The sequence below is a fragment of the Microtus pennsylvanicus genome, chromosome 5 (genome assembly GCF_037038515.1).
Source record: "Microtus pennsylvanicus isolate mMicPen1 chromosome 5, mMicPen1.hap1, whole genome shotgun sequence".
Classification (NCBI taxonomy): domain Eukaryota; kingdom Metazoa; phylum Chordata; class Mammalia; order Rodentia; family Cricetidae; genus Microtus; species Microtus pennsylvanicus.
Genome location: NC_134583.1, coordinates 98,123,543 through 98,148,605, shown reverse-complemented (window position 1 = coordinate 98,148,605; position 25,063 = coordinate 98,123,543). Strand labels below are relative to the sequence as shown.

Genomic DNA, 25,063 nt, shown 5'->3' with positions numbered 1-25,063 from the left:
CTGGATATACTTGCCCGGAATGGACAACAAAATCTGCTTAGGTGCAGTGTCAGATACAATGTGACCCTCAGGGAAGACATAAAATGTGGACTCACAGGATGTGGGGTGAGCACCAGTGGTGTTATTGACAGATTCTGGGGCTCACCAAGCTGTTCAGCAAGGAGAGCTGGGGATCAATAACCACATCAACAAAATGTTCCAGGTCCTGCTGATTGCTCAGAATATGGGTGCTGCAAAAAAGAGACCTGCACTGTGCTTGACCTGATGGTCCTTGAGGCTACTGGAGAATCAAGATATTGATGACTCTGAGTGGAAAAAAAGATACATACTGGCTTCAAGGACATGGCGGCCAGTGAGAGGATCAGGGCAAGTGAAGAGTGTACTCATAAGGTACACGGGTGTGTCACACACTCATAGGTGAGGATTCCCTAGCAAGTTTTTCTTTGAAAAAATGGAGGTTCTCTTGACCTTCATTTTTCTTCTCCTAGTCAATTTCTAGCTATATAAGAAGTTATTTAGAAAAGACTACAGCCACCCTATAGCCACAGAGTTTTTAAATACCTAAAATCGGTAACTGTCTCCTAAGAGACGCGGGGAACACCACCCACTTTGAACAGTCACTGGAAGTGCGATGAGGGTTTCTGATGAAGGGTGAGGTTGGGAGTGACCTCAGCCTCTTCTCTGTCCCGTAACAGAAAACTTGAGAGTGGATCATTCATAAATAAGGAGAGTTATTCAGACTCATAATTCTAGGGGTTGAGAAACCCAGTACTGGGTAGCCGTATAGCTGAGGGCCCTGTGCTTCCTCATAATGGGAAAGGACTCGGAATGGCAAGTGGGCAGGTAAGGAAAAGAGAAACAAGAGGGGCACATCCGTTTTATAACATTTATTTTCATAATACTTAACCCAACGAGGGCAGGAGCTCAGCCACTCCTGGATTGCCACAGGAACCAATCCAGCTGGAAGAGAAAGGTCTTACTCCCTCTTCCCAACTTCATTATCTCTCTTAGCCCACTTTCTACCGTAGCAGCCACAGGCATCCTCCACCCAACTTCTCTCACAGCCCCACCTCCCACCCCACCCCACCACAGACATCCACTCCCACCCTCTCTCACAGCCCCACCTCCCACCCCACACCACCACAGACATCCACTCCCACCCTCTCTCACAGCCCCTCCTCCCACCCCACACCACCACAGACATCCACTCCCACCCTCTCTCACAGCCCCTCCTCCCACCCCACACCACCACAGACATCCACTCCCACCCTCTCTCACAGCCCCTCCTCCCACCCCACACCACCACAGACATCCACTCCCACCCTCTCTCACAGCCCCACCTCCCACCCCCACACCACCACAGACATCCACTCCCACCCTCTCTCACAGCCCCACCTCCCACCCCCACACCACCACAGACATCCACTCCCACCTTCTGTTACAGCCCCTCCTCCCACCCCACCCCACCACAGACATCCACTCCCACCCTCTCTCACAGCCCCACCTCCCACCCCCACACCACCACAGACATCCACTCCCACCTTCTGTTACAGCCCCTCCTCCCACCCCCACCCCACCACAGACATCCACTCCCACCCTCTCTCACAGCCCCACCTCCCACCCCACCCCACCACAGACATCCACTCCCACCCTCTCTCACAGCCCCACCTCCCACCCCCACCCCACCACAGACATCCACTCCCACCCTCTCTCACAGCCCCACCTCCCACCCCCACACCACCACAGACATCCACTCCCACCTTCTGTTACAGCCCCTCCTCCCACCCCCACACCACCACAGACATGGAGTTCATAGCTAAGGGCTTCAATTTTAGTTCATCTTCAGAGTATACCTCTCTCCCCTGGGTGTAGATTTTATACTAGTCCATTTACAGATAAGGAAGACAAGAGTTAAAGAGGAGAATAACACATCTGACTTAATGGTTAAGAACTGGTTCTTGTTCCCCAGACTTCAACCAACAAAGATATCTTTGTTTCTCTCTTTCTTCTATAGACTCTATGTCTTCAAGGTTCTGATTTACCATTTAATAGCATTATTAATTTTGGAATATTGAAACAGCTTCTTGCCTCAGTGGGAGCCCCCACTATGAAAAGGTTAAGCCAAGTCTAGCTACTGGCTTTGCAGTTGAAGAAAGAAAATTCCAGACAGGGTCAGTGATTTGCTGAGTTTTGCTGTGCCTCCAGAAGGGAAGGCACTAAAATGCATTGCTTTCTCCTCTACAACACAGCACTCACCGCAGGTTAGATCTGAAATTCAATCTCTACTAGGAGAGTACAGAGTTAAGGAGGCAGAATCACCCAGAAGGCTTGCCTGTCTTCATGGCAGCTGTTCTACAGGCACCACACTTGGATTTAATAATTATTTCCCAATAGGGGAGAATAAGAAGGCTCCATTCTGACACCGTGTAGCATAAACAGGAAAAAAAAAAGTGAATTTCAAAGAGAGTTGACATCCCAAGCACACTAAAAATACACGTAAAGTCATTCGCACCTCGCTGGAGTGGGTTTCGTACAAGGTTTAATTTTGCTAGAAGGAACACTAAGCTACGGCAGGATTCTTTTTTAACTTCTGACTTGCTTCACAGGATGAGATAAACCTTCCAGGTGGGTGCCACCTAAGCTGAGAAAGTGAGAAAACTTCCCACAGTAGAGGACATTAGGTAAGCTGGTGAGTCAGGGAAGACCTTCCTCGGTACAAATAAGACGGACGACCTCTCCTTCCTGCCCTAGACACGCCGCTGTCCTGCCTGGGATAGCAGAAAGGGATTAGAAGAAGGGAAAGGAAATATCATTAACGTTTTTGTAAGCGTCTACTTATTACATCGGAAATGGACCGGAGGCCTGAGAGACAGATCGGAAGGCAAAAGCACTTGCCATGTAAGCCTTGTGTTCAAGTTCAATCACAGGAACTCTTGTGGAAAAAAGCCAGAGGCAGCAGTGTGCATCTGTAATCCCAGGAGGCAGAAACAGGAGATCCAACTCAAAGTTCCCTGGGCAACCAGCCTAGGGCACCCAGTGCAGAGAGACCTTGCCTCTAGGAGGGAGACAGGAGAACTGACTTGGGAAAGTTGCCCTCTGACCTCCCCACAATGCTGTAGCACACTCATGCCTTGCACACACATCATAAAGCGCATACTCATGCACACACAGCAATAAATAAATGACATTCCAACCTAGGTCCTAGGGGTTCGCTGAGGTCAGCATTTGCTAAAGAACTGACAACAACGAGGCAGCAAAGCATGATGGGTATGAATACGGACTGGGGCACTAAACAACCTGAGTTTAAAACAACTGTACTTTCCTGCTGCCCGTGAGAGTAAAAACCATCTTCCCCCCTCAGTCTCCCCATTATTATAAAATGGGATAACTAAGGAGAGTTCCTTGAAAATAAAATTTTAGTAAATATTAAAATAATTTATAGGATGCTCCTCCATATGTCCAGAAAGATAAGTATCAGACAGCATTACATTTTACAAGTCGACCTTGGCCCAAAGAGGCTCCAGAATGTATCTGAGTTCCCACCCCAAGTGGTTAAACTTGATCGTTTTATTCCTCCACCCTGGCTTTGTTTCTTTCCCCCTCGGGCTTGCAAGTTGAGGTTACAGATATGAGATAGAACAGCCCTGCAGGCCAGGAGCCTCGGAGTGCATCAGTGAATTCCTTCTCAGCACCTAGCAGTCTACCAAGACCTGACCCAAAGACTGGCCCACGGGCTTCCAGACAGAAGCCGCAGGGCCTCTGCTCCCCACCCTAGTCTGGAATTTCCCAGGAACACGCCGCCATCCTTGGAAAGGTCCCTGCTCATGTAGCCCATAGGTGCTACACACAGCTAATAAACCAGAGGATTGTATGCAGCAACATGTAAATACTTTCCACACGGTGGCTGGAAGGGGGCAAACACAGTCTGGAGAGCTCCATGTCTGAGAGAAATCATGACTGACTTTTGTCCAGAAGCCAAGAATGTATACCTCTCTGCTCAGTGTTATTTTTTTTTATTGTTTTTATAAAGACAGACAAGATTTCTCTGTCTTCCCAAGGTCCCCGCGCTCCCAATTTACTCAGGAGATCTTGTCTTTTTCTCCTGGCATATTTAAGCACAGGCATTAGAGAGAGATACTTAGTGGAGGACAGTGTGCACGCAGGTGCGATTGTGGATTTCTCAACATTGTACTGAAGGGTTTTACAATCACTGTAAGCACGGTTTGAGTGGCTGAAGTTACATCCCAAAGCCTTGCTGAAAAGATTTATTTCTCCCTCTTTCCAGCACATGAGGTCAAAGAATGGTTCTTGGGGTACACTGTATATGATTTTAGCTGGGCAGGTAAATCCTTGGGTCCCGAGGCTTGCACAAAGCATTAAGACACATTTGTACTGTAAATGAAGTTAAGGTTTTGTTTGTGAAGCCATCCAAAAAACTTTGCAGGTTTACATATGGAAATGGAAGAAGGCCATACTCAGAGGCAATCACTTGGGCCTTAAGTATAGTTCACTGCTCTTTGAACATTTTTACTTGAAATATTCCAAAGAAATATCATCGGAGTGAGGTAGTCACGAAATTATGTTAGTATTCTAAAATTATTGACTCTCAGCTGGCAAGAGACTTGAACAGACTCCAGGTTAGCAAATTCCTTTCCCTTTCCAGGTCCTCTAACTTTTCCCTGTCTTTCTAACTCCTTTAGAAGCGACTTGTTCCGATTCTGAGCAGAATCATTCACAGGGCTGGGGGTTTACCCCAGTGCTCCGATGCTTGCTGGCATCTAGAATGTGCAAGCCCCTGGGTTTGATCCTAGGTGGCTGCTGTTGCTCCTTTAGCCTGCACCCACGACACAGAAGGTACTTGGTACCTGAGAGGACCTTGAGCAAGGAATGCCCAGAACAGAGAACGCATCTTTGTATTGAAAACCACTAGACACACCTCAACACAATCCAATACGACCTACATGGAAAAGTACTTAAATGATTCAGGAAAAGTCCAAAATATCTGCTAATCATGTTCAACTAAAGGAGACACAAACCACTCTGGGACTTCACTGCTTAGAGAAACAGAATCCTGTGTTAAGGGAAAAGGAACAGAAAGGCTCAAAGGGCCTGCAGGAAGCAAAGTCTGAACAAGAAACCAACACACCCAAGGAGCAGAGGGACTAAGTAAGAGCTGTCGACAAAGAAGGAAGGGCATGAATTATAAAGGAACCCCTTAAGTAACAGCAGGACCTGAGGGAACATGCATCCCCAACAGAAGGAGGATGAGACAAGGAACTGGAACAAAGAACCATGCAGATGAGCACAGAGAAACATAGTTAGAGTAACCAGATAGAGACCGAATAGTAGGGGGCGAGCCAGTGAACTGTTTTAAGACACAGCACAGTTTCACTCAGACACTACCAAGATCAAGACCTTAAGAGCGGCCTAAGGTACTCCGTGCTCCTGAAATAGCTACGAAGCCAGCTAAGGAGGGCCTTCCCTTTCTAAGGAGGCTGCCATTCCCTTCAATCCTTGTCTCCACTCTCTCCAGAAAGCCCACTGGTATATTTTTGGTCCTCCCCTGCTGCCACACCCTGTGCAATCTCAAATGCTTGTGTTTTGTATAAGCAAAAATAAGGGACATGAACTAATTTGAACTCACATGAGAATGCAAATTAGTTCAGGCCTTGCCTTGTTGGTAAGCAGAATCAAGGGTTGACTGTGTGGCCAGAGGCAGAGTCTTTATCCTCACAAACTAGTTATGTTCTTACAGGAAATGGGGTAGCTGCAGATTATCCCTTCGCCTCCATTTCACATTCTAGCAGATTCCTAGAGCCTCGGGCTTTTCAAAGGCAGCAGGACTGCAGCAAGGCCACACAGCAAGGCCACACCTTCCCACCGCTGCTCCTTTTCCTCTGCGCTACCGGCTCCTAGCTCTGCAGACTTCCAGCTCTAATTATCCTTTAAAGGGGATGTGTGCCCGATGGCTCTTGCTTCCTGGCCAATAAATGATCCAGAACCCCACTACTCACATCATGACCTGGGACTGAACAGCACCAGTGTCTCCTGAGAGCACATTAGGAACACAATCTGTATTCACTCGGTCTGTTCCATCCAAGATCCCAGAGGCTCCTACACTTATCACTTATGCGCATTTCAGTGGCGCTGCCAGCACGCCACCCTTCCCAGAAGAGTATCATGTCCCTGTGTTGTGTCGAACAGAAATATAAGCTAAGAGTCTTGGCATAGTGTTCTAGAAAGTTAACAACATGTACTAGTCCTGTGTAGAGAGTATGTTACATTAACATCTTCCAGCCTCAGTTTCCCCCTCTATAGAGTGGGATTAATAATGCCTGTCTCAGAATTGTGCTCACAATCAAGTGCTCACCAGAGCAGGGTGAATGAAGGGCCTTGGAGAAGGCCATTTTAGAGACACTCTGGGCAAAAGCAGACATCCAACAAAAGACTCAGGGCATGCAAGACAGATTTAATTTGATTGATCCTGTCTGGCCTTCAATGCTTTATGCTTTGTGTTTTAAAAAAGCCAAAATAGATTAAGAAAAGAGTTGGACAACTAGGAGTTTTGACGTACAGCACACACTAATTTACTTCCATAGCTGCCTGCCCCACTGTATGACAATATTTATGTGCATGATTTAGCACTTACACAACACAGTCTCCTGGAGTCTGGCTTCTCCTCCCAGCCGACTCTTAGAAGAAAATATCAACTCAAGTAAGTTTCCTTGAAATATGCAAAACCATCTCAACACAGCACCGGGAATTACAGACTGTGTATGAACCATCCTAGAGCCATAGAATCTCCCGAAGGAAAATTAGCATAGGGGATTTAAAGATACCAGTAAGCCTAAAATTTTCACCCATACAAGTAAATTAGCAAGCCCGGATTAATCCTGACCCTCACTTCCCTAAAGTTTCTTTCAATTACAGCTGATGTTTCCTATCTTGCACCAGGGTGGGTTAATCGAGTCTTAAGAAAGTTGGGGTGTGTGTGCAGCTGAGAGGATGTGTTGGGCTTGTCTAAGGCCTTGAACTAAATCTTCTGGGGGCTGGGAGGAAAGAGGAGAGACAGAGAAAGGCAGAGACAGAGAGAGGGGCAATACAAGATCTCCATGCATGGGCCTTGATGCCGGGTGCTTCTTCGTCATTGCTCACCTTGAATGTGACCTTTGGCCTCTAATAGAGAGATGGAGACACAGAGAGACTGAAACAGATAGAGAGACAACCCCAGAACTCTACGCCTGGGCCTGGATGCCTGGAGCGTCTTCATCTTTGCACACCTTGAACTTGCCCTGTGGCCTCTGACATACTGCGACCATGTTCTACTTTGCTTTCTATTGCTAGGATCAAACACCCAAACCCCATGACCAAAAGCAACTGAGGGAAGAAAGAGTTTGCTTGGCTTCCACATCCTGATCACACTCCATCACTGAGGTAGGAACTTGACACAGGAACCTGGAGACAGGGACCAAAGCGAAGACTACAGAAGAGAGCTACTTGCTGCCTTGCCCCCCAGGCTCACATTCAGCTATATTTTCTTCCACTGTGGCCTGCCCCACCCCACCACGCACATCAATCATGAATCAAGAAAATGACCCCACAGACTTGCCTATAGGCCAGTTTGATGGAGGCATTTTCTCACTTGAGACTCCTTATTTCCAGATGACCCTAGCTTGTGTCAAACAGACAAAAACAACAACAAAAAAAAAAAACCCAACAACCAAAACAAAACACTAACCAGCACAAGCTGTAACACATGATGTATTTTGGGGGGTTAGGTTTGGTTTGGTTTTTGATGTCTCAAGACAGGATTTCTCGGTAGGTATGGAGCCTGTTCTAGAACTCTCTCTGTAGACCAAGATGGACTCAAACACACAGAGACCCACCTGCCTCTGCCTCCCAAGTGCAGGAAACCAAAGAAGAGTCTCTGCTTACAGAAGAGGGTGCTGGATCCCCTGGCACTAGACTTATGTTTGGTTGTGAACCACCATGTAGAAACTAGAAACTAAACCTGGTCCTCTGAAAGAGCAGTAAGTGTTCTTAACTGCTGAGCCATCTCTCCACCCTCCTGCCCATTATTCTCTTCTATGCAGAAGAATCCAAACTACCAAACTCTCTGTAGGACCTTTAAGCCATCTTTTGAAAGGATGGACCAACTTTCTGGCCCCACGGATGCTGGAAAATCAGAAAAGACATTCTTCACCAGCTCTCTCACTAAATTAACTGGTCATGTGCCCTTGACCAAGGCTGTACCTCTCTCTGATCTCATTCTCATATGTGATGCAAATATTAACAGCAATTATGAAGTGTAACACTATGATCTGTATTGCTAACAACAGCTATCCTTCAATGTTTTAAGGGAATTGATTTCGAACGCTGAGGCTATCAAATGCCATAAATGCTCAAGTTCCCTATATAATGAGGAAAGAACTCCTAAGGCCCCATCCCTCCTAAGGGACTTTGACATTTAAGAGTGACTAGGGAAAGGGATGACATTTTCTTCAGTGGTATAGCCAGTTAAAATTTGCCCATGTCCTAGTAAATAACGCCCCACGCTTGCAACCCCATTTAAATTCAGTGGATCAATTACATATACTCAAGACACGGAAGCAGGAGTAAGACCAGTTAGGAAGGAGGAGTGGGAGAAAGAGTGAGGATGAAGCAGGGTGATGAGGGGTGAAAAGGATGGAAATTTAATATGTAAATGTATGGGACTGTCAGCAGTAGAAAACAAAAAGCATCTCAATTTCAGAGCTATTGAAACGTAGAAAGATGTATCTTCGAGTTAATTGAAGGCAGGTCAAGAAACAAAGAGCTTCCACCGTGAAAGGAGAGTGGAATCTAGCCATTGAAAGTATCAGGTTTGAGAGAAATGTTCTCAGAAGTTAAATGGGGCAAGAAGTTGCAAGGAGCTGAGGGTAGTGAGGGAGAGGTGTTCACGAGTTGGCCTACACCTGCAAGGTGTTTTCTATTAATTCTGTAAGGTATTCACAAGAAAAACCCAAAGCATAAGCTATGTTATATGTTTTTCCTCCTTAGAAAGATGTTGAGTCTCAATACTATGCAATAATACAGGAAACAATTAGTAAAATAATAATAAAATAATAAAAATCGAGGTGTCAACATATAGGAACATTTTATTTCTTCTTGAGCATAGAAGACTACCAAATCTACTTCTCAAAATATTACCCACTATCATGCTTCAATGAACAGGCCAAGGTTTTTGATTTTAGTTCTTATTCTTTCTACATGTATTTTTTTTAAAAAAGAAAAAACCTGAGAGTTTTATCTTTCCTCTTTTTCTGGATTTGCTTTAATGGTTATTCTTTTATTAAGAAATAAGACTGCAATATAATCCAAGGATGTTCTACAGATGCTGAAGCTGTGACTGTTTTAAACATCAGGTCTGTGACTCCGGAGCTGTTTGTATTTCTGTGGCACAAATCATAAACACAGGATGGACCAGTGGGATTCTCACAGCTGGGTCCACATCCCTCTGTGAGTGGCTACCAGGCCAGAGCATAACCAGGGAATAGCCATTTGACTCAGCGTACAAGTCCAGCAAAGAGAACCATGGGAATATATGGGTCAAGGTTCATAGATTTACAAGGACCATCAAGATAGTCTCTATAAATGCCATCATAGAAGCCCTTTTTTAGAGAAATGGGGTTTTACAGGGACGCCATGTTGGCCAGAGGCACATTTTTTTAATGAGATAATTCCATAAAAATAAGAGGTATACTTTCTCTCATCAGGCTTAAGCAGGCCTAATGGTTTGGAAGGATAATCAATTTTTCAAAATGTTTTAAAAGCCAGTGCTGGGATGGTATTTTGATCTGCATCTACTACAAGGATGTATGCTCTGGACTTTCCCAAAGATCAAATCCAAGAGTAATGGCATTCCAGGCCACCATCCAGGGCTATCAACCAAGAGGCCGGCATTGTCAGTTATAGAACCATAGCAATGTTTTGGCTTTACTTGGTTTTATTTATTTCTTCATGACAGACAGAGGTGCATGTACATGCATGTGTTCAGATATGAATATCCTGTGTGTGCAGCAGCCAGAGGAGGAGACAGGGTGCCTTGCTCTATCACTCTCATTCTTGAAGCAGGGTCTCTCAATCAAACAGCAGCGAGGTTGGCAGCCAGCGGAACCCAGAGATTTTCCTGTCCCCACCTCGCACAGTACTGGGCCTAAAGTCAGGTCTGTGACTGCACCTGGCTTTTTACACAGGTGCGGGTGTTCACTTGTCCCCTTGCCTCTGCAGAGAGGAGCCCAGAGTGACTGCCTTCCTGGGAGCAGCCACAAGTGGGTTCTGTTCTGTTGGACATACCCATGGGCTACAAGCAGCTGAGCTGAATGGACCATCCGCCATCTTTCTGTCCTCAGAGCCAGGTGCTGATATGGCCAAATGAGCAGTTGTAGGAGACAAGCCTGAAGAGGGTGTGGGGGTGCACCGTTGGGAAGGGCTTCTGTTTCTGCCCTTTGTGGAGACGATGCAGGAAGCCCAACATGATCATTTCTCTATATGCGAAAGTCATGCATAATACGATATTATCCTTTTTTGTATGAAAACAGCCTGGGCCTTCTTAAATGAATGGGCTTCCAGAGGCAAGCAGACCTCCGTGAATTTGAGGCCAGCCTGGTCTATAAGAGCTAGTTCTGGGACAGCTAGGACTGTTACACAGAGAAACTCTGTCTCGAAAAACCAAATAAATAAATAAAATAAAAGGAGGAAAGAGGGTCCTTCTAAATCTTGATTTTATAACTAAGGAAAAAATGATTCCTCAACAGAGCCCCTTCATAAAACCTTTTCCAACACTCGACAGACCAGCATGGGTCTGCCCACATTCTTCTTAGGCGTCTGCATGTGAATGGCCTCTGCTGCATTCTCCTGGAGTCCAGAACCAAATGCATTATTGCATCAGGATGGGAACTGGGGTGAGTACTCACATCTCAGTCATGCCAAGGATTCATGCCTATCCCCCAGCTCCTATTTCTAGCTCCATCGCCCTCTGTGCTGACTCATGAGCACTGTGCTACACATGTCACACACCTGTTTGACTGAAGGGCATGGGCTCCTATTCCAGAGGCCTCTCCAGGCAGCGGAAGCTCACCCTCCATGCAACTGTTTCTACTTTTTTCTAATTTAGTCCTCTTAATGAGATTTCTTTTGTTCTGAAATTGCTTGCACACCTTTTAAATGCAACACTGAGTTTACAGATCTTTCTTCCCTGGTTGTTCGTAGTCGTTACTACCATAATTATGTATGTAGGTGACATCAATGAGGGCATGTCGTCCACAATCGGGGCCCATCGTTAGGACTATTTCCCTCACACTAATGCAGGGCACACACCGGAGGCCTGGGCCTGCTTCCTGTTTGATTCGCTTTTGTTTGTGCTTCCATTGTAACTGACCAGTAACTTCCAACATCTACCCTAGAGAGAAGCAAATTCCTGAGGATTGTGGCCAAGTGCTTATTAAAAGGCCAGTGCAGGTGACAGTAGCTGACTCTCACTTGCCTCGATTAAACCCCAGTGCTTCCCTGAGCAACCTTGAGGTGTCGTCTAACAAATAGAGAATGGAACTTGCAGGATTCTCCTATGAAAACCGTGAAAGCGGGTGTGATGGTTAGTTTGACCTTTCAACTTGACCGGGTTTAGAATTACCCAAGAGAAGAGTCTCAGTGAAAACCCGTCTAGGTCAAGTTGGCCTGTGTACAAGTGTATGTGTGATTATCTCAGTTATATTAATTGAAATGGAAAGACCCACCCACTGGAGGGGCGCCATTTTCTGGGCAAAGGAACCTGATGTTTATGAGTGGAGAATTGGAGTGAGGACTGGCATGCCTGAATCATTGCTCTCTGCTCCCGACTGTGAATGTCATGGGAATGACAGCAGCAAGTCCCTGCCACCTTGCCTTCTGCACAGCGATGGACTATAACCTGGAATTGGGAGAAAAACAAGCCCTTCCTTCCTTAAGTTGCTCTTGTCAGCCCAGTATCTTCTCACTGCAACAGGAAATGAAGTTGAGGCAGTCTAAGTTGCCTGAAGGAAGCTGCCTGGGCCCAATTCCCCATTTGGGGTAGACTTTGGTTTGGCACAAGCTGCCAGAGAATCGAGATAGAGGACATGGTGTCCATGAAATTCATCCTACGCCGAGTTTTGGATTTTCTTCTAAGCTGCACCTTCATGCACACTTGCTTCTCCCTGGGTCTTTTTTGTCCCTCTCTTTGCTCTTACTTCCCTTCCAATTCCTTCTTCGGTTTTCTCTCACCTTTGCTTCACTCTGCACGCTGAGCACAGTCATTACCCCTCGGTGGCCCTGCCTCCCTGACATTCTAGGAAGCAATGGCAGGATGGGCTCAAGACAGCAGCGCCAGCACCCCAGATCTCTGTCACAGCTGTGCCCACTGAAGTTCACACCACCCTACAATCAGTCTAAGTAACCTCGGCCACCAGCTCTGCCAGGACAGCCATAACCATGAGGGACTCTGCCCAACCAACCCATATGTTCGGGACCTTAGCACTTGAATATTGTTTTCCATTCAAACTTCTCCTGATGTATTTCTATTATTAAAACTTCACCAAATTAGCTACATTTTTTCTAGTTATATGGAAAACTAGTCACATACCCTATCCTCCAAATAGCTCACAGGTTACTTCTTTTGGACACACAGTGAATGAAGCTCAACAGCTTATTCAACAATCTGCTGCCATAATTTTCTCATAACAAATTCTCAGCAGCATTGGTTATTGCCCAGTTGTCCAGGGCTTTTAATGTGAAACAGACAGCACAGAGATGTAAACCTCCTGATCTCAAGGTCAATATGGGGTTAAACAAAACAAGTCTGTCTTAGAGCTAAGAAAGAGATTCAACAAGTTTTGGCTGGAATAGAGATAGCTAAGAACTGTCCCCAGTTCTGTGAAGTGAACAGGCCTGTCTGGCTCTCTGGTCACCTTCCTGGTACCATGGACGGAGACCACACTCTTATTTTCACATGTGTCACCTGCTGCGGGCTTGGTAAGGGGATTCTCCTCTTGTTCTCACTTTCCAGACAGGAAACCCAAGGCTCAAGAAGGCAAAGTGCTCAAGACTGTGTGGCTACTAACTAGCAACGGCAGAGTCAGGATCTTCCATCAGGCCTCTGGCTGCAGAACCCACGCACAGCCCCAATGCCACCGCATTACATTTAGGGCCAAGAAACGCATGCGGAGCAGAATGCTGTCCGAGGGTCCTCCAAATCCAGAACCATGATCCAGGAAAATCTAAGCTCTTCTTTAGGGTAAGTGGCTTCCCCATGACTGCCTCACACTCACCAGCTCAAGGTCTCAGATTTAAAACTGTATGCCCACTGCTGCTCTAAGGGAGGTCAGCAGGCACCAAGCGTAAGAACACAAGCTTTGCATTACGTCTGCATCTATTTCAGCTACTGGTTTGGAGGGCTCTGCAGGTAATTCCATCCTACTAAAAAATCTAGTTCTCAAAAGCGAACGAATGAATTCTAACTAGACATAATTTTTTGCTAAAATCCGATGAAGATCAGATATGTTATTGTAAAGTATATTTACATAGTCTTGCTTAGAATCAAAAGAATACACCAAATCATAACAAAGATACCTCTCATTTAAAGAAGAGTAACAAAATAAAAAAAGGAAAGAAAATTTTATTTCTAAAATAGTAACCTTAGGAAATGAAACATCAACATGCTTGGCTCCAAAACATGAATTATCAAATACATAGAAATACGCAAATTCTGTAACTGAATTCAAAGATATACAAACTTTTCATTCTGAGGTCATCGGCGTAGCTGGGAAGTTCAGCTCACACGCCGAGAGTTACACGAACTGGGGGACCAAAGCTATGCCGTGCAACAGTCCCGTCGGCTAAACAAGAATTCTGGCTCAGAACTTCACATGAGTTTGTTCTATGTATGAGGAGTACAAGTGCTAAGTCTGGGCCACGCCCTCCAAAAAGAATATCTGGTACCATCACTCTTTCTCCAGGGGATGCTGAAAGTCTTCCCAGGCAATCTCTCTCAGGACTGTAGTAATAGCACAGATGCAGAGAACAGGCTGGGCCAGTTTGGCACAGCTGCTGGGATTGCGGGGATGGGAGGGGGCGGGGTGTCATCCAACTTTTACTCTTCAAGCCCCACAAAGGAAGTCTGGATATAACAATTCCATTGTCCATTCATCTACCAAGTGTGGCTGCACAGAGACTTGCCTTATTTCCCCCGTGCCTTTCTCTGCCCATGCTTTCGGTCTATCGACAGTTACCTATCGCAGGCCCCCAGGCATAAGGGCTAGCCTCTTAGCAATGTAAGGACATTTTGTATGACTGTGATATAAGCATTGCCTAGCACTCCTTGAACCTTTTCAAGTTCTGCTCCAGATTTAGACCTGCCAGAATATAACTTTGTCCATCCAGCTATTGGTTTTTATTGGGTCACTACATTCTGCCATGCCTTGACCAGGACTCTTGATTTATGGCTTTCTTCATTCTAAAATCATACACAAGCATCAAGCACCGTGACAGGCTCCGGAGATACAATGGTAAGCAAAAGCATATGGAGGCCTCACTCCCTACTCTTAGCACACTGGCATTAATCAAATATGCCCAATATAATGGCAAACTGAGACAAGAGACCTAAAAGCATTTTTTAATAAAAAAAATATTATTTATAGTTTATAGTCAGGGAATGAGGGGGATAGGCCGGAGGAATTTCCTTTCTTCATTTTTATTTGAAGAAGTGGCAGGTGTTATTTAAGCCAAAGGCAAAGGAGGAGAAACCAGAAGAGGGTAACCGCAGAGGTGTGCTAGGAATGTCGTCCATACTCCTAAGAGCAACGGAAAGTAACCACAAGGTTTTAAGATGGAGAAACCACCCTGACGCTAAAGCAGTTCTCAAGGTTTTAAGTGTGTGTGTGGTGGGGAGTGCTTTCAACTTTGAGTGCCAGATGCTTTCAAGGCTCTGTGCAGCAAGCTGCCTGAGAGCAATAGGCAGAATGTGGGGTGGCCACTGCGGTCCGGGATGGAGGGGAGGATGCTTCCAGATGGACAAACTGGATGACTGACAATGTCATTCATTATCACAGTGTCCTACAGAAGAGAAGCGCTTGGGGGGAGGGAGTGGAGACAGAAGCCATTGCTTCCAGCTCTGTGCTAAGAGCCATGGGTTTCTCATCTTGATTTTACAACAAACACACAAAGTAAATACCATTATATATTTCCCAGTTTAAAACTATGTAAGTTTTTCGAGTTCAGACTATATAGGTCTAACTTTTAAGGACCGAGGTAGAGCTCCACTAGCCTCACTAAGTCTCTCAGGAAGAAGACGGTACCTCTCTGGAGACCAAAACCCAAAGCCCAAAGAAATGGATCTATGGAGATGCCAGAGATTGTGAATGGCTATTGTGATACCTACAAAAGGAGAGCCACATCACGGTGCAGACTGTGTTCTGCACAAACCCTGAGGTGCTACGCATGTCAAAGTCCGTGCCACCCCCGAGCCCCACTCCAGCCCAGCCCCTTCCCAGTGTTCTCCAAGAAAACCACAAAGTCTGTGACTCTCCAGTAAGGCCAGGTTCAAGAAGAGTCAATGAACAAAGCCGCACTGCATCCTTTGCTTATGTGTTTTCTCCTCTTCCACAGCTTTTATTTATCCCCACGATCCAATTCCCATTCTTCTCTGTGAGCATGGGATGGAGAAATGCCAAGAAAGCACAGGCTTCCTTCACTAAGACACCATCGCTTGAAAGCATGCCGGAGATTTGTGCACTGAACTCAAAATAACCACAATATCCACTCAAATAAACAGTACTACACCAAGCCTGCCAGCTTCTTATTGAGGTGACATAAAATATCCCCCAAACCACACACTGAAGAGCACCTTGTCCATGGATCACATGTCCTCCAGGTCCTGAGCTGTTGTGTAAGTGACAATGAACACCTCTTTTCTTTGAGACAGACCATTACACTCCGACATCCGGTTACCTGGAAACGCTCTGGTCAGGTTCTTTTCCAAAGGTCCTGAGGCTTAAACAGTTCTCAGCTGCTGGACCGGATGATCTCACAGTGAGAAACCCAGCGGAGTCTGGACCTAGCCAAGGCTCGTTTCTCATCAGTCATCACTCGGCAAGGCAGGCAGATGCCACTGCGCTTACTCCAGAAGGGCTCTGGAAACCTCAGTTTCCTGTCCATAAATGCCCTGGGCAAAACTCACTGCTGGGGTCAGGCAAGGCAGAGTGTGACTAACATCCCAAAGACTAGAAAGCAGAGAATCAAAAACTCAACGCTAGCCTGAGCTAGAAGAGTCCCTGTCATAAAATATCAGGTCAGGGTAGCAACTCCAGAGCACCTGCCTGGCTTATGGGGTCGGGGAGCTGATCCCATGGCCCTGGATCAGAATACCATCAACTCCCGGATGAATGTGTTCTGTAGCTTCTCCTCCACTGCTGCCCCTTCCCACTGCAGTCCTTTTCTGAGTGCTTTTAAAAATTCCTTCTCAGGGTTCTGAGACATGACTCAATGGGTGGAGGGTGACAAACCCGAGTTTGAGCCCTGGGACGCACATAGTGAATGGAGAGGACCAACTTCTGACAATAGACCTCCGACACACACACACACACACACACACACACACACACACGTGATAAAGAATTTAAATCCATTTTGTGAACACACATCTCCTTCCAATGTAAAATCAGGATAAATATGTTGCTTCAGTTTCCCATTGTATGGCTACCCCATAGAGCTTCTCTCCGATGCAGTTGCTCATGAAGAGTTTAGGCTGTGAACTCTCATTCCAGTGTGATGCATCCCTGAGTATACATTGACACCCAGATCATCCTGCATTTTTCTCCTATAGAAATCTGCATTTCCACGAGCATCAGAGTCAAGTGTCTCAGCTGTCACTGTTGTGGCACATGTGTGCCCTGAACCGCAATCATGACTCTTCACTTTCTCTTACAAACAACATTCCTGTGACAGCAGCTGGTGTCCCCTCCAAGGCTGACTTATGACCTACACATTACAGTGTGTGGGTGGCAGTGGTCCCCACCCATCAGCAGCTGCATGAATTGCATCAGCTGGTGGTATATGAGGGTACAAGGGGCTCAGCAACCAGCCTACCCAGTATGGAGACACTGGTTTCTTGCCAGCCCCACTTCATGCCTTTCTCTCCACCCCTGCGTTATCCCTCAGTTACAATTGTTCCCCAAAGTTCATGGGAACTTGGAGTTTATTTCCATGAAGTGGTCCTTGACCAAACACTTTTCTCAGGGAACTAGTGTAAAGTTGGAGAACATTTCCCAGATCATAGGCAGGAAGCCATCCTTCCTTCCCTTTCTTCTTCGGTCTCTCTTACACAGGAATGTGTATCTAAGAAAGGCCAAGACACTACCACCCAAATGGTTAAGAGAACAGAAAGTGAAGGGAAACCTGAAGGCCTGATCTGAACTGCAGGATTTGTTTTCTGCCTCTGCTTCAATTCTGAACCGGCAGGTGGAGGAAGAGCCGGCGGCACTGGCTGAGAGAAGGAAAATGTCTGCCCACTCCTATTTCAATATCCAGCGGTGGGTAGCCAGACTAGAAACACAACTGCATTTTCATGGAGGGCTGGGAGGAGCGTCTAGGCGAAGAGCAGACCCTCTGGCTGCTCTTACCCCTGGCTTGGTCCTTGCTGTCAGTTATACTGTTGACTCCATTCCTTTTAGCCTAACCCAGGGCCCGCCCTAGAATGAAAACATTCCCCTCTCAATAACAGACAGAAACAAATATTCTTAGTAGGGGAAAGCAGGCAAATCTTCAAAGAGATTTGGTTTGTTTATTGATTGGCTTTACAGCCCTAGGAAGGAACTGGGGTCTCACACTTGCTTTCTCCTTCAATATCAGGTCTCACCAAGTTTTTCAGGCTGCCTTGAACTCAAGGCCCTGCTGTCTCCTGGAAGTAGCCAGCCCATGCTCACATCTCTGAAGGAACCTCAACGATTCAAAGTTATATATCACACTTACAACACATCAAAATAAATAATAAAACAAGAGGAAAATCTGGCAACCAGGCAGTTTTAAGAATCATATCGATCAGTTTATAATAATGTTGAATAGAAAACAGTTCCGCCCACAATTCTTTTCTAACTACGGTTCTAACAAAAGTTTAATACAAAAATCAGAACAGTAAATGTCTTTCCCTTAATAAGCTTTTCACAGAAAAATGGCACGATTTACAGACATGATCTGTCTTCCCAAGGAAAACATCGGCTAAAGAAAAGCTCGGTCTCTTCTTGAATATTGTATATTAAGCATGAATTTTATTACTGAAAATATTTATTAGGAGAAATGTGTGATGAGCAAAAGTGACCAAACACATTTGTGGCAGCTGAGCGAGAAAGGTTAATTGTGATTTCTAGCCAGAAGCCTATTCTAAGAAAAGGCCAATTTAGCTCTAATTGCTCCTCTGGCTAATGCAGGAAACTGGTAACAATATCAAGCAACCTCCTTTTTCCAGTCTTTTTTTTTAATGATGGAGAACAATTGCTCATCTGATGAAGGGACTCAGTAAATATACTGCACATCCCTTTCAGCTGATGACTCTGGAAGGGGGATTTCCATCCAGGCATTGCTGTTAGAAATGAGACTCCCAGCGGATCCCACAATCTGAGCATTATCCTTAGAAACTGAGAAAATGCCACAGCTGCAGTCCCAAACTCTGTGTTTATACTTCCTTGTTATCCACTTACACATACAGGCCCAGATCACAAGTTGCCAAGATTAACTTGATGTTTCCAGCAACCTTCTCCCACTCCTAGGGGAAGAACAGCAGGATGCAAGGCAATTGCTGAGTTTCTGCACTAAGTTGCTTTCTTTCCCCTCCCTTATGTTTTGTAAAACTTCCAAGGAGTCAACAACCACAGAAGTGATCAGAAACTTTCTCGATTTAATCACATTCTCCCAAACACTCAATGCTGATGGACTGGGTTGGGTACCAGTTAAAGGGAGAAAACAAAATATCAGCATTAATCAACTTTGGTGGTCCCTTTAGAAGAAAATAATAAAGAGGAAAGGAAGAAAGGATTTCTACATGTGGCGCTGTAGGGCTTCGCTGCCACCCTTGCCCTGAGTAGAGCCCTCCCTGCACTTTGTTATGTTCAGGAAATAGATGGCATCCTGCCTTGTGGTGGAAGCATCACCTCCCGGACTTCAGTGCTGCCTTGTGGGGAGTTTCAAAGGTTATAGGCACCATAGATTATGCATTTTCTCTTAGGCCAGACCCATAAAGGTACTTTTGGACTCCATAAAACATACAGCTTCTAAATGGACCTGGCTTTTGTTTCTTAAGTGCCAAGACTGAAATCTTTCCGTTATGATTTTTATCGTCATGCTGGAGAAAAGTGCCCCAACATTCAGAATGGGTGGCAACGGCAGACACGCGGTGACATTATAGTTCACTGCTTACATTTTCAGACAGTAAAATATACCAGACCAGCACGCGAAGCCCACCAACCTCAGAGGCTATCCCCTTCTGCCCTGCTCCAGGGTGTGGAAAGAGCAGAGACCAGAGTCAGCATACCCTGGATGCCCCTAAGTTCTGCACTGTACAGCCTCTGAGGGGTGCCACCCCAATCCAGGCAGAACCCTGATCCTCACAAGGGCTTTGCCACTCTCAGCTTAACTATTGTCCCAGGCCTTCGGGTTTTTTTGGGGGGGGGTTGTTTTGTTTTTGTTTTTTTCTTTCACGCTTACAAGTCTTTTGCATTTATGAAAGGAAGGAAGGGCTCTTTTTTTCTCCTAGAGGAGGAGCATCCTCGTTCACTCACTGTCCCTGTCCTTGGGGAGCAAACTCTCTCAGGAGTGAGGCCAGGCGGAAGGGACTGTGTGGCGCAGTGAGTCACATCAGTTCAGACAGGCCTCACTCCACCTCTGCACCTTGCTGGGCTGCGGGTGGGGGAAAAGATCGCTGATTCCGGAGAGCCGCAGAGCTTCTTTGCTGGCCCAGCTTGCACACACCGACAACTAAGCTACAAAGTTGTTTTCATCCTCATCCTCCTCGGCACACCCTTTCCTCCCCGCCTCCAGCAGCACACATCCACGCGCACGGACACACGCACCCCTGAAACTTACCAGTTTAGATTTGGCGCGTTGCAAAAATTCTTCCATGCCTCTGCAAGGGACTAGGACCAGGGGTCCCGATGGAGAGCTTCAAGAGGATTGAGAGCGGCAGGCAGAAGCAGAATCTCCAGAAAGTGGTCGCTCCTTGGGACTCAGGGACCAGCCGCTCCCTAGGCGGGCTGGCGGGGACTGAGCCCTTCTCCCTTCCTCCGGACTGCTGGCCCAGCCCACGCACCGCAGAGCTCCGACTCTGTCCTAATAAGGAAAGTGGGTGTGCCGCCCTGGACTCCACAGGCCTGCTGGCACGCGCCTGGGGGGGGGGGGGGCTGACGCGGGGCTGGTGGTGGGGGTGGCGAGGGGCTCCTCGGCCAATCGCAGAGCCCCGCGGTGGCCTCCTGACGCGGTGTGCTGAAAGATGCTGCAACCATGGACAGCGCCCAGAAGTACGCGCCAAGTACTAGGGGCTGCTGCAGAGTAACACTGCTGCAGGCCCCAGCCAGGAAAGGTGGGAAGAGGGACTCAGGCCCCAGGAGAGACCTTGTCCTCGGCCAGCGCCTCTCTGGCTGGCTGGCATCTTACCGAGAGCTCAGTGGTCACTTAATGAGCTGGTCTGCTGGCCTGGCCCGGAATGCACTCAGGGAGATTGGCACTGGGAGGGAAGGGGGGGGGGGCAGGGAGGAATTGCTGAGCTAAAAGCCATCCGACCTTGATGGCTAATAACCAGAAGAGCTGGCAGGGAGGTTGTGTAGGCTGCAACTTTCCTCCCTACCGTCCAAGCGTACCCATCCATCCAGCATCCGGTTTCCTCAGCTCACTGCAACTAGTCGCCTTTCCATGATTCCTGGGGCTAATGGGTAACTATATCCTTGCGCCATCTCCATCTACTCTTGGTACGTATGCTTGGGAAAAGCTGGGTGATACAAGCGAGCGGTTTCACCGACCAACAGCATGAGCATCCCTGAGCTTATTAGAAATGTACTCTCTGCCCCCACCCACTAAATAAGTGTCCGTTTCTACGAAACTCTCAGATGGGTCTATTTACACTCAAGTATAAGAAGCACGGCAATAAACATTCACGTTTGCCACTGTGAGCTTAATTTATACCATGGAGGTTTGTGCTAGGCTCCTTTATAAGGGCAGCAGCAGGTGTGTGTGTGTGTGTGTGTGCGCGCGCACACACACACACACACACACACACAACTCCCTGTAAGATCCCGTTGTCCTCTCCTCGGTCCTAAGTGCCTAACTTGAGCTTAGGCCTCAGCACAGAGGTGTTTCCAGCCTGCCTCGAGTCACAGTATACTAACCACAGACTTCAAACACTCTTAGACTGAGGCCCTTTTCCAGTCCAACTAAACCAGCACCCTGTGATGCCGGCCACAGCATCAGCCATGACGTGCAGCCCTAAGGCTCCAGGTCTCAGGGAACTCCAGTATGTGTCTGAATCCCTGACAAGAAACTGAAACAGGAGTTTCTGCGTCACATCCAGAATTTCAAGTCTGTCTATGTGTGCTGAAGACTTTATATGTCTAGCAGTCTCCCAAGGTTTGCACAGGCGCCAGCTCCAGGTACCACACTTTAAGAATGGGGCTTGTTGTCCGGGATGCCTTCCTGACATGTTTATATTTATCCACAGACTGAGCTGTGTTTTCTATTAGCCTCTCTGTTTTCTATTAGCAATTCAGGTTTTCTACTGTGCTATAAATTGCCTGACTCTATAGCCTCTATAGCCTCTTCTGAGCTGTGAGCTCCACGAAGACACAAACGTCACTTACCTCATTCATAGCGGAATCACTAACAGGACACGAGTTCTATATCTATAGATTCTCAGCTTAAACATATGTTAATGGATAAACGTGTCTGGAAAGAGCGTTGAGCGTGTGTGTGTGTGTGTGTGTTGTCTGTCTGATACTGTATCTGTCATTTTCCCACTCCTTGTATGTGCTTACACACTTCCTAATCAAATCCTTTTTCACTGAAAAAAAAAAAAGAGTCTTGCGATCCAATTAGCAGAAGTGATGGGCCTGGGAAGCTCAGGGGCGCATTCAGGTGATGAGCCACGAGGAAGCTGCAGCTCCTATCTGCTTTCTTTGCTGACTTAAGGAACTTAAAACCATACGGATAAAGTAGTGCAGACAATTCCACTAACACCATAGAGAGCAATCCAGAGACCTCCTTTTGCCTCTGGCTTCACTGGAGAATTTAGTGAATGTCACATAATAACCGTTTTATGCTGCTGACCTTCGTCTTTTCCCCTTTCTCTCTTCTTCCCCCCACCCCCTGCCTTTCTTTTTTTTTTTTTTCTTTTTGTAGACAGGAGTTTTCGATCTTGTCTCAGCCTTCTGAGTATTTGGGATTACAAGCCAGTATAACCAAGTGTTGTGGGGTAGCTACCAGAGAAGACTACTTGGACACAGGCTTAAGTCCTTATTAACTAGTCAGTGACTACACAGGGTGTTCTGGATCCCAGTGTAGCCCAAAGCCTTTCTTAGGGTGCACTGTCAAGCCTTAAAACATTATGCTGGGTTGACACGCTTCAGTGAACAGAACAGGAGCCAGGAGCAGAACTGCACTCCCTTTGTGTCTTCCTTCAGTGTACAGAAGCCTTGGCTATGCTTGGGCTAATATAGCCAACTCCAGGTGCATAGGGCGGACATGAGCCAGGCCTTCAATAAGCTCACAGAGCTGCAGTTCAAGGCTAAGCGAAGCTGCTGGGAAGCGGATCAGCTTTGGTGCTAATTTCTATGCCATACAGTATGGCAACAATAGTCTCTGCCCTTCCCCTTGATCTGTGGCAGGCTAAAGAAGGCTGGCAGTTCTTTGACATTGTTCGTATGAGAAGAAGGATCCACATTCTCTCTCCTTGAATCTAGAACAGCTCCATGACTTCACAAACAATCAAATATACCATGGAATCCATTCCATTTCTAAGACTGGCAGCCTCTCCTTTTATTTACCTCTTGGAATACATACTCTTGGAACCTGCCTCATGCCGTGAGGAAGCTAAAGCCACCTGAAGGCAAGTCCCAGACACGGAGGAGCGGGAGCTGCTGTGAGCAAGCCAGATGGTAGCTATATGTGGGGCGTTGTCTTAACTTCTCCAGCCCCAACGTGGAACAGAAGTAAACGGCGCCTGCTGGGCTCTGCCCGATGCAGGGAACTTGCCGGGCTCTGCACGAACCCTTGGCCACTTACCCAATAAGCAATTTTGAGCAAACTTTTTTTTTCAGCACTTCAGTCCCTCTATTTATAAGGCTGGAATAACCTTCCCCCTTAGAGTCACCGTGCAGCCCACATGCAATCACGTGAGCAAGCTGCCCCAGTCCTGTTGATCACGCTCTTATCTCCCAAGGCTCCATTAAGAACAGGAGAAACAATGGAGTGACTTCAGTGGAAAGGAGGGTCTTCCGTGAAGCAAGGGAAGTGCACTGCGCATGCACTGAAATAGAATGTCCCCAAGGGGGTCCATGTCTAACCCTCCCACCTCTACCACCCACCACCTCCTACGAATTTGCTCCTTTGGTGCCTGGATTACACAGTGAAAAGCGTGTTTCCAGAGAGGCACCACAGGTGTTTCTCAACAGCACAGCCCGCTGGTGACATTTAAGTTTCTCAGGACCTGTGTCCTTTACCTTCTCAGTTACTCCCCCCATTCCCCTCCCACTCCCCCCCCACACCCCCACAGGGGTTCCGGATCTTTCTTCACAGGTTCTCGTAAGAACACTGTCCCTACATCCACCTTCAGGTATTCTTACTGTTATTGGTGCCACTGTAAGGGCAGCTGGGCTTCTTCCTGGGCCAGCTCCTTATTACCAGAAAGGAGGGAAATGTGGTCATCTCCTCGGTTAAAAGCAGCCACTGGCATATGCTGTCCCTTTTAAAGAGAAACTCAAGTAGCTTGGCAGATGCTGAGTCACCGCTTGTGGACTTGTCCGGCCTTCCAGCTCACTGCCCGCCCCTCCCCCACCCCACCCTGCTCTAGCAGGTGTAGTCCCTTGGTACTGACTTGTTAGCTGCTTCTAACTCATTGCTGTGATACGGGTCAAGGATCTGCGTCTCCTCGGTGAGAAAGAACTGGAGGTTTCTTTGAGGATGGGAGACAGAGGGTATCTTAGTCTAAGTATCTTTGTCTCTACACTTTGTTCAGCTTCTCACCGTCTGGGAAATGCCTGCTTTTCACCCTTTGAATGGTCAGATGTGACACATTTTGACAAGTCATAGTGAAAGGAATTAATTTTTTAATGTGTTTTGGCAAGGATATTAAATTTTTACAAGCTGGGCTTTGTAAGACTTGATTTTAGAAGAAGAAATGTATACAGCTGTTCCATGCCCTCTGTTAGAAAGAAGAAAGGGGCCTGCCTTACTGGACTTGTCAGTGGGTGGCTCGGCCCAGCTCATTTATGGGAGAGTATCCTGAGAGTCAAATGTCCAGGCTTTGAACAGGGCACACAGCACTTGCGTCATTTCTGGGAAGCACAGGCATCTTGTGGAGCAATGAATTTAATTTGAAAGGACAGTAGAGAGGGCAAGCGCTCTGAGTCATCGGGACAATGAGCAGTGGCTGCCACTTGAAGATCTGCATGTGGCTGTTGAAAATTGAAGCATGTGGCTGCAAAGTCCCCCTTTCCTCAACCCGACTGAGGCCAGAGGGCTCACATTTTCCACACACTCTTCCTGCAGAAAGGTAGCTCAGTTCCCTTCAAAACAATACCGCCTGCCTCACGAAATCCATGTGCTGCGCTTTAGCATGGCTGAGTGTGTCCTGGAAGCCGCCTGTGTTGGAAGCTTGGAGGCTGGTACACACTAGTAAGAGGGGAGGCCTTGTGGGAGGTCATCAGATAACTTGCTCATCGCCTTCATAGGGACAGGCAGGTGAGTCCGTTCCCTTTAGAATAGGGTGATTAGGAAATAGCGAGGCTGACCCCATACAAGCTTTTGGCTTCCTCACCAA

The 25,063-nt window shown here is 46.9% G+C and overlaps 1 protein-coding gene across 5 annotated transcripts in view; it reads right to left on the bottom strand.

Annotated features, from left to right (window-relative positions):
- Positions 1–23,944, bottom strand: part of Prune2 (prune homolog 2 with BCH domain) — a 253,641-nt gene extending 229,697 nt beyond the window's left edge. For 3 of the 5 annotated variants that reach the window (XM_075973641.1, XM_075973644.1, XM_075973645.1), the window contains exons 1-2: positions 23,868–23,936; positions 20,125–20,367 (exon numbers count right to left, since the gene is read on the bottom strand). In XM_075973641.1, the coding sequence (XP_075829756.1) occupies positions 20,125–20,160 (36 nt within the window). In that variant the 5' untranslated portion in view covers positions 20,161–20,367; positions 23,868–23,936. Of the gene's footprint in view, positions 1–20,124; positions 20,368–23,867 lie in introns of all 5 variants that reach the window. The other 2 variants (XM_075973642.1, XM_075973646.1) reach the window with 2 other exon arrangements.
- Positions 23,945–25,063: the final 1,119 nt, after the last annotated feature.